This window comes from Capsicum annuum, chromosome 5, assembly GCF_002878395.1.
Source record: "Capsicum annuum cultivar UCD-10X-F1 chromosome 5, UCD10Xv1.1, whole genome shotgun sequence".
NCBI classification, from domain to species: domain Eukaryota; kingdom Viridiplantae; phylum Streptophyta; class Magnoliopsida; order Solanales; family Solanaceae; genus Capsicum; species Capsicum annuum.
The window spans coordinates 15,209,760-15,231,393 of NC_061115.1; the positions used below are offsets into that span (position 1 = coordinate 15,209,760).

Sequence of the window (21,634 nt, forward strand, 5' to 3'; positions counted from 1 at the left end):
ATATATATATAATCAATTGAACTTTTGGGACCCTCGAATAAAAATAAATCGACGAATCAGGTTAAATTATATCTGTTGAGGTGGAATGGCAGAGCGGACATAGAAATTATACTAGTTTCGGGCTCCTGGCTGAAATTATACTATTGTTGACCCGAATACTCTTTTCTACTGGAATTAGTTTTATCGATGCTCCTTGTTATCCTAAAATTATTTTAGTCTGACGTATATAAATCATATAAATAATTTAATGTAAACGTCTAATTATATATATTTTTTTCATTAATCAAAATATATGTGTGTGTAAAAATAAGAATATAATAAAATATAAAATATATATAATATCGCCTAGAAATAACATTAAAAAGAATGCGAATGTAATTAATCACTGAAAGATATTTTTTTTCTTTGCTAAAATATTTAATCATATTTGATTAAAATATTTTATATTACGATAAAAATAAATACATCTCCTTTTATTTAAAAATTAGTAGAAATAGATATAAAAATATGAATTTTATTTATATTTAATTTTTTACAAATTAATTAGGGTCAAAGAGCATAATAAAAAAAAATAATTAGAGAAAAAGAACGAGTCAAAATTGAGTGTCAACAATAACCACTCTATCCCCTATGAAATCATCAATATCAAGTGAAATCCTCCCACTAACATGGTATTCAAACTTAATACTGACGGCTCTTGCTTGGAAAACCCTGGTATAGGAGGCGTTAGTGGAGCCATCAGATCAACGGGCTTTTATAAGAGCTTTCCTAGGACCACCAACACCCATTGAGACAAACATCGACTCCACTGAGGTCTATCTATGCTATTTACTGGAAATTTATATTATAATGTCTTAATTGATGAATGCACATCAAGGCTAAGAATAGGAAATTCAGAATGGTGTTGCAGATGTTTTAGCAAAGAAAGGAGCAAGATTTAACAACTTTGAAGAAATTAATCTTTTTGAAGTTTCACCGATATGTGCAGTTAGTGTAATATGGGTAGGCATCGCTGAAACTTTTTTTGAACGAAGGATTAAAAACTGTACTCAAAATACTAATGGATCCATTCCAAGCTACTCTAATCTTAATCCTGGCTAACATAACAGGAAAAGTTGTAAACTATTAATATTTTTAATTTATTGCACGCCCAGTTTACCAGAAAAAAAACACCCAATCTGTTGGTTTTTTAAAAGGTGGTGTAGCAAAAAGGTTTAAAGTATTTATTGAGAATTCTTCTCAATATTTCATTAATCATATGAGGATTTAAAATAGTCAACTTAAAATAAAAAACCGCACAATTTAAACTTAAAAAAAAAAATTAAAATATCCGAACAAAATAAACAAAGCCTTGTAAAAATTGAAATCTAAATTCATTATCTAAGTTCGTTCTGTAACGAGCAACTTATTATGCTAAAAAGTAATTGCACTAATTAAAAATAATTTTCAACACTTCTTTACTTCAGTTGCTGCAATCCTTGGAAACTGTCAATGGAGGAAACTTTGCTTCTTTTTGAATTTCTTGAGCTTCGTCGATGACAGGGTGGCTCAAGCGTGAGGTAGTGCAGTATTTGCTTTAGGGATATGAATTTTGAGGCTCCAAGAAATTTTAATAGTGAATTTTATAATTTAAATTTCACTTACAACAATAAAGATTGTAAAAAAAAGGTACAAAATTTATAGAAAAAAAAGAAAGAAAACTATCTACTATACCAAAAATGTTTTAAAACTTTAAATTAACCTTAAATTTTCATATTAATAAATAAAATTTTACAATAACAGCCTAGGTATGTATTACAATAAAATGACTAATATCTTATTAATTAGAAATAATCTTTCTTTTATAAATACTAAATATTAATATGTGAAGTTAAATATTTTATTTTTAAAATTAAGTGATATTGCAAGAAAATGTCATTGAGTGAATATGTAAAGTGTCATTGCAAGAAACTAGAAAATTATAAAAAGTGTATATGTAAAGTGTCAGTGCAAGAAAATAGAAAATTGAAAATTCTAAATTATTATAATTGAGTGTATAGGTATATATTTAAGATTTCTTACGAAATTTGAGTTTTAGATCAATGATTTTATTAAAAGGGGTCATAAATTAACGATATTAATTTTAATTGCAGAGTCATGAACAATTATCGACCGTATTAATGATTAGTTTTCCAGAATTACTTCCTCCGTCCCATTTTACCCGTCCCAAATTTTCTAATTTGGTGTCCCATTTTACTTGTCCTTTTTTACTTATCAAGACAAGACAAAATTTTTTTCCACATTTTAACCTTTGCATTAATTACTTTTTCTTTAAATTAAAATGTAAATATCATTTAATATGGTAAAGTAACCATATTATTTATTATTTTTCTTAATAGTTATGTCATCCCAATTTGAAACGAGTAAAATGGGACGGTGGGAGTATTAAACAACAACTAACTTCCAATTCTTGATCTCTTCCAAAAAACCATAGATTAGGAGAGAGTACCTCAAAAATAAAAGTCAAGAAAGAGAGTAAATTTCATTAATGGTCATTTAGCTTTGTATTTGTTATGCGAAAGTCACTTTTCTTTCATTCATTACATAAAAGTTATTTTACTTTATTCTGGTCATCACAAAAGTCACTATGATCGAATTTTACAATAATTTCATCGAAAAAATGATGTGTCAATCTTAATTAGTTCTTTATTTTAATTTAATAGAATATAATATATTACTCGTATCTTGATCTTTCTTATATGTGCCTAACCCAATTTTTCTTATAGATTATATAATGAAAGAATACCAATTTCTTAATAGATTAGGCTACCTAGTAAAGGCTATTTTCATTAAAAAATTTTGGTTGATATTTTTATTAACCATTTCATAATATTGCATTCATCAACCAAAAAGGAGCATCAAAAAAGAGTAATAAAAAGAATAAATTCTTCAAAACACATAAAAAAAAATATATGTGTATAATATTATTTTTTAAAAAAGATTATTTTGATTCTTTGAAGATAAATCAACATGCTAATTATAATTTTAAAACAAAATCTTTTAAATTTTATCATCAAATAAGTATTGTCAAAATTTGTACAAATAATATTATTGATAGTTGTGTTAATGAAAGTCATAAAATATTAGTAATTTAATAGATAAAATAAATTATGGGATATTTAATTTTTTATATTTATCAACTGAATTAGTTAAATAATATGTAATTTATCAGAAACTGAATATTATAATGAAAACTTCTGATAGAATTAACAAATTAGTCAAACAATTTAAAGCACAAAGACAAACTCAATAATTAGAGTAGTTTATCATATTATTATGATAGACTGAATGCAAAGGTCCAAGTGGCAAGAAAAGAATGTATAAAAAAATAATTTTATCAACTACATGTCACAATTTTAGAGGGATAAAAGTAATTTTATCAATAATATGTCACAATTTTAGAGGATTTTAAAAAAATTAAAACTACCATAATCTTGTCAATTACATGTCATAATTTTAAAGGAGAAAAATAATTTACCAACACATGTCTCAATTTTAAAGGATTTTAAGAAAATTAAAACTATCTCAGTGTCATTGTGAGTACTATTAAATTTTGGTATCCTCCATTATATATAAATTGTCCTTTCGAGGTATATTCATCGAAAGGACAATTTGTTTTATAGAAGTTCTGAGGTGTATGAATCGAAGGGACAATCTATGTATACCTTGTACGCATGAGATAATTATAAGCAGATTGGAAACCTGAATCATATTCACTTTAACCCTAGATATATCTAAAGCTAGATCGGTGCACTAAACTCCCACTTGCAAGGGGAATAGAGAAGCACTTAACCACAAGGGTCTATAGTACACAACCTTATCCTACATTTCTGCAGGAGGCTATTTCCGCAGTTCGAACCTGTGACCTCCTGATCACATAAGAACTTTATCAATTACGCTAAACTGTGACCTCCTGATCACATAAGAACTTTATCAATTACGCTAAAACTCCCTTCAAAGAAAAGAATCTCTAATGTTTCAACAGCAAAATGAGAATCAATAAACTTAGGACAAAAACATTTACTCAAGCAAAGTGCTAAGAATTTTCAGATTTATCCAAGAGTTGTTCTGCCAAAATTAGTCCAAAAAGTTACTAAATTGATCAACTTAGCTCAGAATACTTTAAATCATTCTATCTAAAAGTACCTTAAATTAATCAAGCTCATAAACTCACTAAAACAAATAATTAGGAAAACAAAGTAATGAGATGATCATCTCATTGAAACAAAATACAAGAAAGTAAATCAAAAATGGAGAACTAGTTAGAAATGGTAACGTCAACGAAGAGACAACGATGGAGTCGCTGTGACTGCAAATTCTAACTTGAGCCTTTCTCTTTGGTTTCATTTGCAATAGCATCAGTTACTAAAGCCATTGGTCTTTCATCTATAACCTCGTCGATTATTCCAAACTCCTTAGCCTCTTCAGGTGTCATGAAATAATCCCTATCCATATTCTTCTGAATTATGTCGATAGGTTGTCCCGTATGCTTCACATATAAACCATTCAGAGTATCCCACACTCGAACAATCTGTTTTGTGTGGATTGTCAAATCTTTAGCCTGTCCACTATATCCACCCGAAGGCTGATGAATCATGATTGAAGCATTAGGGAGAGATCGTCTCTCACCCTTTGCGCCAGCAGCTAAGAGAAGAGATCCCATGGAAGCTGCCTGACCTAGACATATAGTATTAATTGGAGATCGGATATACTGCATTGTATCATAGATCGCAAGACCTAGTCGATGAAAAAAAAAAAAAAAGAGAGAATCAGCATTAAGAAATGATCTTGCAATTTTTTTCAAGCAACGAGATAAAGAACAACTAAACCTTGAATTCTATATTAGCTAAAAGTTCATTGCAACCCCAATGCCAGACCATTTCGTTCAAACTTTAATCACAAAAATAGAAGTATCAGCACAATAATCTCACCAAAATAAAAGTATTCGTTGAGCTATAACCACATGCGCAGAACCACGCATATTATCAACCAACTTTGCATATATGATATGATGAACTAGTCCCAACCGAAGGGAAAAAAAGTAATCTTTACGTCGTTATTAGCACAAGTAGCACTCAACAAATGTAGTTCCCAAACCAGTTGAGCTCCAATCATGGCTACTAATAGAAATAAGACTAGAAACCAAAAATCAGATGAAACAATAGGGGTATAATTAAGTAAATTGCCCAATGTTCCCAAATTAGTCCACTTCGTACATTTTTGGCGTAAACTTATGATAAGCAACTGAAACAAGTTGTTAATGGTAAAAAGAAGTGAGGTTGAATGTGGGGGGCTAATCCAGCTAAGTTGCACAGACTCTTCACTTGCGGTGCCACACCCATGCCAACACGACATGGGTATGGCTGTGAAGTACGTACTGAATATGATCATCGATATCGGGTACTTCAACCAAAATCGATAGATAGATTCAAGACAACCAATAATTTCTGAAATTAAAACAAAAGCTAGGGTGAAGTCACAAATTTGTATTGAAAAGTCCACAATCGGAAGGTGTTTCAAAGATATTTACAAGTCAACATCACTGGTGAATATGCAATGAGCTTAAGAAATCTATTATGGCCCCTATATCATTTGCAATGACCACGTTACACCAAAAAATAGCAAGGACATGCATTTGTAACTAATAATAAATAATAATTGCAATCAAACTTGCTCTCAAAAATTTGTGCACCCCTCCCTTCCTAATAGTCCATCATACTTTAGGCATATTTTTACAGCTATGTTTTTAGATATTTGAATCATTTTTAGCCGAATCCCCACATTCATATACATACCTAGATCTGTACCCCCCGAATCTTAACCATTTAATCATGAAGGATCCGACCTCTAGATCCCCACTTGTTTCGGACACCCACACCCAAGTCCGAGCAACTTAGGTTACCGGAGTGGCTTGAATTAGCACTTGCCAATCGTATCTTTTCTTGAGATGTGGCATTAGTTTGATATAATTTCTTGAAGTAGTGAATCTGCTTTTCCGTAACAGGGCATTCTATGCATTTCAGCTAGCTTTCCCCCGCCTCCTACTATCTAATGACATTTTCTTTTGTTTGAAAAAAGACAATCTTTGGCCAAGGTACTCCAAATTTCCAACTAGTCATTATAAAACCCTAGACATTACAATGTGTTAAAATCTGCTTCGGACCATGTATACTGAAAGTTATTATAGGCTCTCTAATTATTAGGCACATTGAATATCCTAAATCAGTCTCACAACCATAATGCTGAGCGCCATTGGAATCAAATCATAGATGACATTGGGTATAGTATTCTACTTCCTTAGCGTCTGCAATGAGAATTGAAGTCAAGATAGCAAAAAAGATCAAAAAGCTATTATCTACCTCCATTGTTCACCCTAAACAAGCACTTACATTTTCTTGATTCACTAGAGTTATGAGAGCACAATTACAACAACGTACCCAGTGTAATCCCACAAGTGGGGTAGTTTAAAAACTAAAAAAGTTAAATTATAACTCCTAAGGATTTCATTTTCTTGATCTCATATAATCAGTTCGAAGCCAAGGCTAGGGAGCGGAAGGGTCGGGATCTGGATCAAGTGAAGTGCACTAAGGGGGAGGATGGCAGAGTATTGGTGGAGGACACCCTCATTAAGAAAAGATGGAAGTCATATTTTCATAGGCTCTTGAATGATGAGGGGGACAGAGGTGTTGTGTTAGGGGAGTTGGAGCACACCGGGGAGTGTCGCGATTTCGGCTATTGTCGGCGTTTTAAGGTAGAGGAGGTTAGGGAGGCTATTCGCAAGATGCGAAGGTGCAGGGCAACGGGGCCCGACGAGATTCCGATGGATTTTTGGAAGTTTTCTAGTGGAGCAGGGTTGAGGTGGTTGACCAACTTGTTTAACAAGATTTTCAAGTCCGCAAAGATGCCTGAGGCGTGGAGATAGAGCACAATGATTCCTTTATATAAGAACAAGGGTGACATTCAGAGTTGCAACAACTACCGGGGTATTAAGTTGTTGAGTCACACGATGAAGATTTGGGAAAGGGTGGTGGAGCAGAGGTTGAGGAAGATTGTGTCTATTTCGGAGAATCAATTTGGATTTATGCCTGGTTGATCAACAACTAAGGCAATTCACCTAGTGCGGAGACTGGTAAAGCAGTATAGAGAGAGGAAGAGGGATCTTCACATGGTGTTTATTGACTTAGAAAAGACATATGACAAGGTCCCTAGGGAGGTTCTTTAGAGATGCTTGGAGGCGAGGGGGCTGCCTGTGGCGTACGTCAGAGAGATTAAGGATATGTATGAGGGGGCGAAGACTCGAGTAAGGACTGTGGGAGGAGATTCTGAGCATCTCCCGGTCTTGACAGGGTTGCACCAGGGATCAACGCTTAGTCCGTTTTTATTTGTCGTGGTGATGGATATGTTGACGCGGAGTATACAAGGCGAGGTGCCTTAGTGTATGCATTTTGCGGATGATGTAGTTTTGATTGATGAGTCGCGAAAAGGTGTTAATGATAAGCTGGAGGTTTGGAGACAAACCCTGGAGTCTAAACGCTTCAGATTGAGTAGGACCAAGAGGGAGTATTTGGAGTGCAAGTTTAGTGACTCGAGGCAAGAGGATGAGGTGGTAGTGAAGTTGGACTCTCAGGCTGTTTGCAAGAGGGATAGTTTTAAATATTTTGGGTCTATGATTCAGGGGAATGGAGAGATAGATGAGGATGTCTCTCACCGTATTAGGGCAGGTTGGATGAAATGGAGGCTCGCTTCGAGAATTTTATGCGATAAGAAGGTGCCTCCCAAGCTTAAAGGCAAATTCTATAGAGTTGCAGTCCGGCCGGCTATATTGTATGGAGCGGAGTGTTGGCCGGTTAAGAATTCTCATATCCAAAAGTTGAAGGTGGCGGAAATGAGGATGTTGCATTGGATGTGTGGATTTACAAGGGCTAACAAGGTTAGGAATGAGAGTATTCGGGAGAAGATGGGAGTGGTGTCAGTGGAGGATAAAATGTGGGAAGTGAGGTTGAGATGGTTTGGTCATGTGATGAGGAGGGACATGGATGCCCCAGTTCATAGGAGTGAGAGGTTGGCCTTGGATGGTTTCAAGAGGGCTAGGATAGACCGAAGAAATACTGGAGAGAAATGATTAAACGTGACACATGGAGCAATTACAGCTCACTGAGGACATGACCCTGGATAGGAAGGTTTGGAGGAAAAACACTAGGATAGGGGGGTAAGGTGGGTGGATGAATCGTAGTCAGTAGTTAGGAGGGCTTTGGTGTCCTTTGTTTGGTAATGTACAATATTTTTGTGGATGTCGAACCTATGTTAGTTTTACCATGTTTCATGCTTTTGATGTTTTTGTATATTGTCCTTTGTCTTGAGCCGGGGGTCTATCGGAAATAGCCTCTCTACTTCTTTAGAGGTAGTGGTATGGACTGCGTACATTCTACCCTCCCCAGACCCCACTAGGTGGGAATATACTGGGTTTGTTGTTGTTGTTGATATAATCAGTTCGAATCCCTACAACAAATGTGAAAGCAAATCCGAATGCAAATCATGATCAATTAAAAAGAAAAGGTATTCAAGGAAAGACAGATGAAAAGAAAAGAGATCTACTTTGTTTACAAGCTTGAGAAATACTGTAAATAAAGAACAAAACATAAAGGGAAAATCTAGAATCTTACACATCCAAGGAATGTGAACAAACAAATAATGTGATGAGTGGTCTCCTAATATGGTCTTGGGTAATCCTCCTCATACGCCAGTTTTTGGGGTTAAGTTAGGTCCAATATCTATTTCTTTACATGCTATAAAAGCGGGACTCATTCCAATTCTGTTTCCCAATGTTGGGTCTCCATATTAAATTGTCCACCCTCCAGATGTCAGGTATTGAAGAGTCTCACGTTGGTGATTAATGGGATGAGTGGTCTCCATATATGGTCTTCGACAATTCTCCCCTCACGAGCTAGCTTTTGAGATTGAGATAGACCCAATATTCATTTCTTTACACCATTCTCCCCTTTTCTTCATGATGATTTATATAAAGAAAACTACACCTTTATGCCAAATTACGTGGAGTCAAAAATATGAATCCTCCCCATCCATTTTGTTCAATATAGGCACCATTTTATTCCAACTAAATAATCTCATTATTTAAGGCAAATTAGGAGTTTCCAAGAATTCAAGACTTTTCCCTACAATACATATAAAATAACTAGTGACCTTGGACCTAATGTAAGTACAGCAACTACATTTTGATAAACCTAACAGTAGCTCATGAGGATGACCGGCAAGGACCATATAAGGAGACCAAGTCCCCATCCCACCACCCATGTGGGACTCATCATCGTTGTGCTTATCTCTACAAAGATTATTTTCCTCCGAGGAGATAAGAACTAGGACTCTAGTAAACTACATTCATTGGTTTTGTCCCGAAGACAACCAACAACACGATAAACATCAAATCTTGAGATTGAATAATGATCATCTAATCTCATTTCCAGCTTAAGCTAAATCCAAACTTTGTTTAACTTCTCTCTGTAAAGACTACTTGCCTCTGAGGAGATGCAAAAACTAACTCTACAAAACTACAGTTAATTGTTTTATCCCAACGACGCCCAACAACAACATAAAAAACAAATCTTAAAATTGACTAATGAATATGTTATCTCATTTCCAGTTTAAGCTAAATACCCGGTTTAACTTCACTTCTCTCTAAAGATTATTTTATTCTGAGGAGACTCAAAAACTAAGACTCCACAAACATTCAAATTTTTTTATTGAAAAGACAACCTACAAGAAGATAAAAATCAAATCTTGAGATTGACAAATGAATATCTAATCTCATTTCCAGCTTAAGCTAAATCCCAATTTCGTTTAACTTTTCTCAGTAAAGATTACTTGCCTCTGAGAGATGCAAAAACTAACACTCAACTAATTTACAGGCATTTGTTTTATCCCAAACACCACCAACAAAAAGTAAAAATCAAATCATGAGATTGAATAACAAATATCTAATCACATTTTTAAGTTTAAGTTAAACTCACATTTCATTTGACTTCTCTCCGCAAGATTATTTGCCGCTGAGGAGATGTAAGAACTAATACCCTACAAAACTATAGTCAATCGTTTTATCCGAAAGATCACCAACAAAAGATTAAAAATGTCAAATCTTGAGATTGAATAATGAATATCTCATCTTATTTCCAATTTAAGTTAAATCCCAATTTCATTTCCCTTCTCTTTGTAAAGACTACTTGCTTCTGAGAAGATGCAAAAACTAAAACTCTAGAAAGCTACATTCAATTGTTTTATCCCAAAGACTACCAACAACAACATATAAAAATCAAATCTTCAGACTGAATAATGAATATGCTATCTGATTTTCAGTAAATTAAGCTAAATCCCAATTTCATGTGGATGTTGAAGGTGGAAGACAAAATGCAGGAAGTGAGGTTGAGATGGTTCGGGCATGTGATGAGGAGGTGCCCGGATGATCCTAGACGGAGGTGTGAGAGGCTAGATATGGATGGTTTCATGTGAGGTAAAGGTAGGCCGAAGAAATATTGGAGGGAGGTGATTAGGCCTGACATGAAACAGTTGCAGCTTACGGCGGACATGACCCTTGATAGGAAAGTGTGGAAGACGTGGATTAGGGTAAGGGTGTAGTTGTGCCTGTAGTCATAATGTTACGCATGTGTCTTGTAGTTTTTTATTTGTGGTTGGTTGGTGTTGTTGGTGATTTCAGATAGATAGTTTTTTATAGTATTAAATCTATAGGTGTCTTGTTTCTTGTATCATATCGTTGTGTGTTTTTATGTTTTTTGTTTGTTATACTGGTGTTTGTCCTGAGCCGAGGGTCTATTGGAAACAATCTCTCTACTTCATCTGAGGTAGTTAGTCGTATGGACTGCGTAAACTCTACCCCAAACCCCACTTTGTAGGAATACGCTGGGTATGTTGTTCTTGTTGTTGTAAGCTAAATCCCAATTTCATTTCACTTCTCTGTATAAAGATTATTTCCCCAGACGCCACCTAAAACTTTACAAAACTGCATCCTATTGTCTTATCCCAAAGACAACCAACAACAACAGATAAAAATCAAATCTTGAGATTGTATAACAAGTGTTTGCTTGGGCTTAAAAGCTGGTCAAACCAGCTTAAAAGCATTTTTTGACTTATTTGGGTGTTTGGCAAACAACAAAAGTGCTTAAAAATAAGTGTTTTTAAGCTAAAATAAGCCAAAAGCTATAAGTTGGTCTACCCCAACTTATTGCTTTTGGCTTAAAAACTACTTTGAGTTTGATTGATTAAAAATCAAATTCATAGTTTATGTTTTTTTTTTCCTTTGCATTTGTAATGTTATGATTGATTAGTTCATTTTGTTATTCAAATTTTACTATTCAAAGATTATATTAATTAAAAAAAATATTAAATATTATTTGAAAAGGTCTGTGGGTGGAAGTGGGTGGAAGCAGATTAGGTTCCTCTTCCATCACGGTGAATGTCACTTTGATTTAAATTTTCTTGTGACAAAAAAGATTGACAAGTCTTTGTATTCTTGTTGTAATTAGTAATTTTACTTTGCAATGAAAATCATTTTTTTTTTTTTTTGCTATTTTTCAGTTACATACAATGTTTTCAATAAACAATATGAAATTATTAGAAATAATTTTATCTACTTAATTTGAAATATAAACTAACTAGAGATATAAATTAACTTGTATTATAATCAATTGGAACTAAACATTTTGCAAGGATCAATTTTACAAACTTTCATAGTTAAGGATATTTATGTCATTTTAACAAAAGAAATTGCTTATCAACATTTTTTACCAAATACATCAGCTGCTTATTTTCAGTTTCAGCACTTTCATCCAAACACGTAACTGCTTATATCTAGAATAAGCTCCAGCACATGAAAAGTGCTTTTCATGGTTGTTACTTAAAATCTACTTATTTTAAGCTAATCCAAACGGGTTCTTAATCCCATTTTCAGTTTAAGCTACAAACTAATTTCATTTCCACAAATCACAAAGCTTCTCAAAAGCAAAACTAAACCAAACTTTACAAAAAAACAAATCATGAATTGGAAAACACCGATCAGCAGTAACAGCACCACCATGAGAATTGATGTACATGTCAATAGGCTTTGACAGGTTCGCAGATTCAAGATAAAGAAGCCGAGCAACAACAACATGAGAAGTAGCATCATTAATTGGGTCATTGATACATACGTCTCTCCTTTAAAAGCCTTGAGAATATGTCATATGCCCTTTCCCCTCTTGAAGAATGTTCAATCACCATTAGTATTAACCCATAAAATCTCTTATTTCTGCTCAAAATTTGAGAATGCAAAGGGTTCCTAAAATTTGACTTTCCTAGCGGGAGTAGGGAGAACAAGTTCACAAGTGACATTCTACTCGCATGCTTACCCTCCACTAACACCCATCCCCCATAGCCCCCATTTCTCCCACCCCACACTTTGTCTACAAAAAAAATTTACATTTTTATAACCATGGTGTCCGAGCCAGCTTCCACGCACCTCGACTAATTCCACTAAATACCTACCACCTCCCACCAACAACGTGTACAAGTATCAACATTTGAACCTACTACCTCCTGATTCTCACCCCGCTCCATTAACCACTAAGCCACACCCTTGGATGCAAAAATCACTTATATTTTCAAGAGAACATTTTCTTTATACCAAACACACCCTAAATCCCAATTTCATTTCCACAATCATAAAGCTTATCAAAGAGCAAAACTCATCCAAAATCACAAAGATAACCAACAACCAAGATAAAAATCAAATCTTGAAACTGAATAATGAATATCTAATCCCATTTCCAAGTTTAAGCTAAACCCCACTTTCATTTCCACAACTTAACGCTTATAAAGGCAAAAGAAAACCAAAATTTACAACAACGGCAACAATAAAAAAAAAACACTTTTTGGTTATAGCCGTGGTGTCCGGGCCAACTTGCATGCACCTCAACTAATCCTATGGATATTTACCACCTACCACCAGCAACAAGTAATGCGATTTGAACCAAAGAAATTCATGATTCTCATCCTGCTTCATTGACCACTAACACTCATTTTTTTCAAGAAAACATCTTCTTTGTACTCTCTCCGTCCATCTTTATATGTTAACTTTCCTATTGGCACAAGGATTAAGATAGGGTAATAATTACCTTTTGAATATAATAAATTTAATATTTTAAAAAATGCATTAGATAACAAATTGTATTTAATGCTAAGGGTACAATGGGTGAAATATGTAAAATATCTATTGATTTTATAAACTGAACAAGTATTATTAAACATCCCAAATAGAAACTGAGGACACACTGAGGGAGTAGTTCATACCAAACACATCATAAAACCCAATTTCATTTCCACTATAAAAGCAAAAAAATCAAAATTCACAGGCAAAACAAAAACAAATTTTACAGCAGAAAAAAAACAAATCAATAAAATAAAGAATTGTAAAAAACACTAACCAGCAGTAACAGCACCACCAGGAGAATTGAGGTACATGTGAATAGGCTTAGAGGGGTTTTCAGATTCAAGATAAAGAAGCTGAGCAACAACAACATGAGAAGTGGCATCATTAATTGGACCATTGATACATATAATTCTCTCCTTTAAGAGCCTTGAGAATATGTCATATGCCCTTTCTCCTCTTGAAGAATGTTCAATTACCATTGGTATTAACCCATAAAATCTCTTGCTATTCAAAGGGGTTGTATTGATTCTTTGGTGCCACAGTTTGTGAAGGATTTGGGTGCTCATTGTTGAGTTGAGATGAATCTTGGATTGGAGAAAGAAAGCAAGTGAGAGGAAAAATGGAATATATGTAAAAGTGTTTTTATGTTTGGTATTTTTTATTTTTTTTAAAATTTCTCCGCTGCAACTGATTTAATCCATAAATTAAACGATAAATATATTTTTGATTTATCGATAATGGGCTATTGGGTTAACGAATTCTTAATAATTTTGTAAAAAAAAAAAAAATTTGGACTATTGATTCAATTTTCAATTTTAAGATTTTTGTTAATGGTTAAATCGATAACCCAATAAAATTATATTAAAATTATTTTTATTCGCACTTATATAATAGTGATTTTAGATTTTATATACATATTTTGTTGTCTTTTATATTTTATATAGTTGTTGCCATAGTTTTTAAAATTTGTGCGGACTTTATATATGAGGATAGTGTAGAACAATTGGAAATAAGAGAAAGTAAAGAAAAATTGGTAGAGTATTTTCTTGTCGGCTGAATCGAAAACTGAACCGATAAAGATTAAAAATCAATTATTCAAACATCGATAATGAATATCTTATTGGTTTGGTTACTGATTTAGCGTGTTTACTGATCAAAAATCGATAAATCTAATCGATAATGCAGAAAATCAAATCGAATCGATTGATGTGAGCGTCTATCGAAAAATAACATATATATACCTTTGAAGTAGAGGATCTACTCACATTCTATCCTCGTTAGATACTATTTTACAAAATTATATTAATCTAGCATTTGGTCATAATTCTCAAAGATTTTTGAGAAGTCATTTTTGGGTGAAGATTTAAATGAAATTTAATCATGTGTTTGGCCATAGTTTTGGAAACATATTTTACCTTTAAAAGTTTACAAAAGTTGAAATTTGGCCGAAATACTAGTATGGTCTAGTATTTAAGAATTTGAATTATTTGTCAAATAATGGCAAATTGTATGACCAAACATTATTTGCCAAGTTTTTTTTTTTTTCAAAAACTACTTGAAAAATATATGGCCAAATGGGTAATAAGTACGTTGGTTTTTTTAGTATGGTGTCCGTATGCTTACATACAACCTGATTAATTTTATGAATTATCTTTCTTTTTTATTTGGTTTGCTAAAATTAAGACAAATAGATGAAACTCTAATATTTTTTTATCGTGAAATTTAAACATGAGACTTCATATGTATGATATGAGAAAACTCATATTAGAAAAAAGAGTAAAAAGGTAAATTTGTTTATTATTTGGTAATTCTGTGTTATCCATTACCCTCACGCTTTTGTAATAGTTCTGTCATGTAATCTTTTAGTCTTAGAAGTTTTTTTTTGGTGAAAACACGAAAGTTTATTTATTACTAAGTAGAATCGTAATATATAACAGACGGCCCAGTGCTAGCCGGAGAATGTTTTGGCCTATTACTATTAACACAAACATTATAGATATGGGAAAACAACGCCCTACAAAAGTAGTTCCCTCCGTGTTTGTTCCAAGCTGCTTACAAACAAACAAAGGTGGAACTATCCATTCCTTCCAAAAGCAGCTATTTCCCAGCTTACCGCCTTTCTTGGCTAGCATGTCCGCAACAACACTCCCATCCGCTCCTTATGGTGGACCAGCGGCATCCCTAACTGCTTGAGAAGATCCCTGCAAGAGTCAATCAAGTTAGAGTCTTCAGCGTAGATTTCAGTGAGAGCCATAGATAGTTTGCTGCAATCAGTGGCTATTGTTAGATTGTTGTATTTTTTTAAGAGCCATTTTTAGGCCTAGTAAGAGGGAAATGGATTCAGCTTCTTAAGCTTAGTTTACATTAATGATGGCGCTAAAATCGAATATCCAGTCCCCCGTGGAGTTACGGAAGACTCCCCCAGCTCCTCCCATCTTAGTATGATTGTAGAATGATCCATCTATGTTTAGTTTAATGGCTACAGAGGATGTTGTCCACGTCACCTTACACCTAGTACTACTGCTTGTGGACGATCCTTTCCAATTAGATAGAGGTATTCTACTGAGCATTTATAAACAGTGTTATTAGGAATGTCCAGATTAGTACCGTTAACAGATTGGAGTTTCTATTAAGCCAAATACACCATAGGTAGAAAGGAAAAGCGTGACTCCAGCTTAGATGATTTTTTATTTGAAGATGTTTCATTTTCCTAAGATAAGTGAGAGATCATTGAGAGGAAGCCAAGGTTATTGTTATCCCAAAAATGTGGCTGGTAGTTTCCTCACATTGGCATATGCTATAGTGTAGGTTGACGTTGAGGCCTATGTGGTTTAGGTAAGATTTGGTGGGTAGCCTATTGTGGTAGCAAATCCAAATAAAGTTTTTAATTTTGTTAGGGCAAGAAGGCTTCCATATCCAACTAAATTTTTTTCTTATATGAATGTTGGTTTGGTTTGCTGAGGCGATATAGACATAAGCAGGCCTAGTAGAGAAAACCCCATTATTCCAATGTCCCCAGCGCAGTCCATCAGGGGTATCATCGTTTAAAGGGGTGACCATAGTTATGATTTTTCTAGAAATTTCCTTGGGACAATCATAGCTTATTTTTTCTAAGAGTCACCTCCCATTATTGTATATATCTGCAACAGTCATAGCTTTATCGTCAGTACTTAAAGGGGCATTAAGGGCAGACACTAAGGATGTGGAGTTCAGAATCCAATTGTCCCTCCAAAGACGAACAATTTTTTCGTTACCAAGTTCCCATCTGTGGCATTTTTGGCAGGTTTTCCACCTAAGCATTATGTTTTTTTAGGTATTGTTGTTGCCCTTAGGGGGTATGGAGGTGTCACTATGCCAGTCTATGAACCTACCTTGAGCATAATTCCGTCTTATAAGTTTGTTACAATACAACACAATATAAAATGATACATAATGATACTATATAATAACCATCCAAACAACATGAGAAACGACATCATTAATTAAAAAATTCATGCACATGATTCTCTCCTTAAGAGATCTTTTTCCTCTTGAAAAATACTCAATCACCTTTGATATTAATCCATAAAATTTCTTACTATTGAAAGAATTTGTGTTGATTCTTTGGTTGCATAATTTTGTGAGTGATTTGGGTGCACATTGTTGAGATGAATTTAGGGGTGGAGAAAGAAGCGAAGTGTGAGGGGAAAATGGAAAAATGTATGTTTTGGTATGAGGAAATTTGTATTACATAAAGGACAAAAAGGTAAATTTGTGTGCAGAATTATGAGAAAAAATAAAAAGGTTAATATTAATGTTAATAGAAAACATAACGAGATTAGTAGATTTATTATTGTTATAGTATTTTTCGAAAGATCTTAAATGAAGAGTTAAAAAGGCAATAATGAACCTAAAGTATCTTAATTTTTTAATTTTTATTATAACGACCCGAGACTATCCCTGATCGTCATACGATGCTTAGGACCATAAGCAATCTCAAGCTAACTCTTGTACTGGCATAGCTCATGAGCAACTGAATAAAATACATAAGTCTAAAAGAATAATGCAGAAGATAAATCTTTTCTGACTATGATTAATAAAAAAAAACTATATTGAAATGATTGTAACTCTGCTTATATAAAACAAAACTAAAAATTCAATACATCAACTCTACTGAGTGTTTATGAAACCTCTACTAGTATTGATTATAGGTAGCCGAGACATGACCCCCAGCTATCCCTAATCAATACGACTGAATGAAGAAAATAAAATACTACACAAACTCTGACTGACTCGAGCCCTTGAATCAAAATGACTCATCACCTACTGACTGGAAGCTGCAACTGTCTGATTCTGATATGCACACTACAACTTGTACCTACATTATTAAACAATGTAGCACATAGACGTTGTGGATCAGTACTTTTGGAATGTACTGAGCACGTGGAGGTGAATGCATAAGTAAAAGTAATATCTCAATGTTATCGAATTTCATAGAATATGCATGTTGTATGTAATGATTCACATGACTGGAATAACTGAAAACTGAAAATCATAGATCATGAACAATAGAACATACTATATAAAGCTGGTGAGCCATCACATTTCAAGTCTAAAAACTGAACTATTATCTGACATTTTTTTCTATTAGTCTGTAGGAAATTCTAGTAAAAGCTTTTCTATTAGGGAGGTTCTTCTAACCAACATAAACCATATGAGCTATCATGGAGTCCAACGTCTTATTCCCCTAAGGGGAAAACCTCACGTTGGGGAGAGGTGTCATACTCTTGTCAAGGAGTATAACCTGAGTTAAGTGCTCACATCTGTAACTGTCATCCATATAGAAATGAAAATACTAAATTTGTACCTACGTTGGCTCGTAGTTCTAGGAAATTAGGATGCGCTAAACCCACACTTTTCGCTCGGTGCTAAATATTACTCCCTTTAATCTATATGCTTATTCTATAGAAAAATCCACTTTAAAAAGTCATAATGTTTCATACTAAAAGCTAACTGTGCATCTACTGATTCAAAACTGAATTTAAGCTGTAAAGTGGATTCCACATCTTAGCTAAAGATCAAAAGATCAAATCTTTTATTCAAAGTTGTCTATAAATATGTCATGAGATGCTTAAAAGCATAATCATTCTTGAAATAGCAATATTCAACTAGGGCTTGATAACCCATGCTTCAAATTCATGTCAAAACAACATAATGTTCATGTTTGATAATGTAAATATTCATAATTCAACTCAAAATATGGAAAATATAGTCACACGCATGAATTTACGAAAGTAGACATGCAATTCAACATCAGAAATACTTAAAACATTATAATCTTCAGATAGTAATAAATGGGTATGTACCCAAAATTAAATTCATGTAAAATCATGCAAATTTGAAACCAAAAGTTAGTTTTGGGTACACGGATGAAAGAGTATCCTTGTTCATAACCCCACATACCTTATTATGATTGATTTGATGTAATAGCTTGACATTGAACCCTTTGGAGATGATCTTAAAAACATTCTTGAAGTTCTTAGATTAGGAACCCTAAATTCTTGATTTTTTTATTGAAGAGAAGAAGATGAAATTGATGATTCTTAAGGGGATTGATTAGGGTTTGTTCTTGAGGGAAAAAATAGAGAATGAGGACAATAACAACAATAATAACAACAACAAACCCAGTGTAGTTCGACAAAGTGGGGTCTGGGGAGGGTAAAGTGTACGCAGTCCATACTGATACCTCCAAAGAAGTAGAGAGGCTATTTTTGATAGACCCCTGGCCCAAGATAAGGAATAATAAACAAAAGCATAATGAAACATGAAGCAAGATGAATGGTATCACATAAAAAAGATTAAGACATAAATATAAATCAAAGTAGTATGAGATAAGGTAACCAAGTGCAATGTGCAATAAGAGATAAGAAATAGGGCATCCGAAAAATGACACCCACCTAGTAATAACAGACACTCACAGGCCAGAGACACCCTTCATACCCAAACCCTCCTGACTAGGAGCTCTTACCTATGGACACAATCCTAGGATTAGTAACCTGGCTATACCAGGGCTCTTCTAACTACTATCTACAACCCACGCACTCAACCTATCCTTCTATCCTTATCCGCGACCTCCACACCTTCCTATCTAGAGAATGAAGGCAAATAATACCCAAATTGAATCCTTACATTGTGTTTTTACGACCTGAGTTGAGGTGGGAAAAGACCTCATTGCCCCTCCATCATTTAAACCAAAAATTTGTAACCCGGATTGCCGTTTGAAGGGCCACCGCGATGCGGTGTAATCGAGGTGGCTTACTGTTTCACACGAAAAATGTCATAACTTTTTACTCGGGTATCGGATTAAGGCAAAATTGGTATCGTTGGAAAGCTAACACAATATCTAAAATTTAGTGGTCTTGAGCTAAAAAATTCTACATACACCAAAATTTATACACTTTTAAAGTTGATCCTTGCAGAATCGAACACCAAACATTGGACGAATCAAAGGATCTTAGCTCAACTTGGCTCTAAGTGATTTCTATGAACACTCTTGACCTAATAAGCACTTCACACACTTGGGATAAAGGTCATGACACATGCATTCAAATTATGGATCAAGAACATAACAATACACCCTCACCGCGATACGGTGATCTCCTCATCGGTATACTCACTGCGACGCGGTACAATCGTTGTAAGTCACTGGAAATTGACAATTTCCTTTTCACATCACCGCGATGCGGTGCAATCACGATGAGTCACTGAAAATTGACAATTTCCTTTTCACACTCCACCGCATTGCGGTGGAACTCTTGGCGCTATACTCATCGCAACGTGATGAAATCACAGTGAGCTACTGGAATTCCAACCCAAAAAAATCTAAACCTAGTCTAAAAATCCAAAATATTTTTGAGACGTTATTCCTAACTCCCCTAATCATGAATCAACTCAGGAACCATTGTCTCGGAGTCCGAAAGGTCAACTTAACTTCTTCAAAGTTAGAAGGTCTTAAAAATGGCTAAGTCCTCAATACATAATTAAATTTTCAAGGTTTTAGCCTCTTATGCAAGCACTAGGAGCTGAATTGAACTAAGAAAAGTATGAGGTATTACATTTATGCACAACACCTTGTAAATAAGTTTGAAGTGCCTATAGTCATGATATTAGACTCCAGGCAAGGCCGTACACAATACTTGGCAAAAGTTTTAAGGTATTGCATGTTGAATAGGGGTGGTTGATAATGATGGTTATGTAATAACTAATTATAGCGAGAGCAGTTGATAGTAGTGATTAGCGATATTTAGATGATAATAATTGATGGTGGAACTAATAATTAAAATGAATGGTACTGATAGGATGCTAATGGTGGCAGTTACTGATAATAGTGATCGATAATATACAATGCGATGACTGATGATAGTGATAGTGAATACTAATTGATGGTTATCGCGACAATGTTACTTAGTGATAATAATTGCTAATAGTGATTAGTAATGATGATGTTTGACTGTGGTGATTGATATTGATGTTGGTGTGGTTGGTGAATCTTAGTAGTTGATGATGATTAGTTGCAATGAACAATGATAATGATAGTTGATAATGACATATGACGGATAGTAGTGAAAGAATGAAAGTGAATAAAATAATGATGAAATATCATTACTTTGTAGAATCGTTGAATAACTGACATATTAATATTGGAAGATACTAGTATAAGCTGAAATCATTCAGATTTATTAAGACTCATTTATAGTTCATCTATTTTTATTAAGATTAAGAAATTTGAATCATAATAACATACATATAAAATTATGAATATTAAGATGTGCATTAAATTTTAAATGTTTAAACAATAAATTTTCTAACCACAACTTGTACTTGTCAATATTAAGACTCATACATTTTCATAGTAGAAGTTCTAAATAGTGTCCGGTTGTTTGAAAGTAAATAGTGATGCAGGCAACAAAACAGCATCTTTCTAACCTGGATATTTGTAGAACAAATAGTATCTTTTTTGCATGCATATTTGTGGGACACAATCTCATTTGAAAAATCTAATTTTTATCTTTCAGCAGTTGATAAGGAAATGGTTTAAGAATATGAAAGGACTTTAAATTTGGATGCACTAGTCTAGCGAGAAGCGTCCAGACTATAAATCATGTATCAAAAAAAAAAATTGAATATTAAGATATTGTATTAAGATCTAAATGTTAAACAATCATAATTATTTACTTTTCAACATAGAAATATATAAAATTTATCTTTATATAAAAAATAATAAGTATAAAATTTAATAAAATATTAAAATCTAATAACATATGAAAGAAAATATTTTTAAAAATTATATAATGGTAGAGGTGATAAGGATGGCGGTGATGATTACCAGTGTTGATTGACGAT

General features: G+C 33.7%; 1 protein-coding gene across 1 annotated transcript; it reads right to left on the bottom strand.

The window, feature by feature from the left end:
• Window positions 1–4,058: 4,058 nt before the first annotated feature.
• LOC107863014 (ATP-dependent Clp protease proteolytic subunit 2, mitochondrial) lies at window positions 4,059–13,934 on the bottom strand. Its single transcript, XM_016708762.2, has 2 exons — window positions 13,527–13,934; window positions 4,059–4,776 (listed from the first exon to the last, which is right to left on the bottom strand). The coding sequence occupies exons 1-2, from the start codon at window positions 13,816–13,818 to the stop codon at window positions 4,358–4,360; spliced, it is 711 nt and encodes a 236-aa protein (XP_016564248.1). The 5' UTR covers window positions 13,819–13,934; the 3' UTR covers window positions 4,059–4,357.
• Between the last annotated feature and the right edge of the window lie 7,700 nt (window positions 13,935–21,634).

Coding starts and splice junctions, on each gene's coding strand:
- LOC107863014 (XM_016708762.2), bottom strand. CDS start 13,818: ATGAGCACCCAAATCCTTCACAAACTGTGGCACCAAAGAATCAATACA. Junction 4,777..13,526: donor TGGTGGTGCTGTTACTGCTG/GTTAGTGTTTTT, acceptor TTCATCGACTAG/GTCTTGCGATCTATGATACA.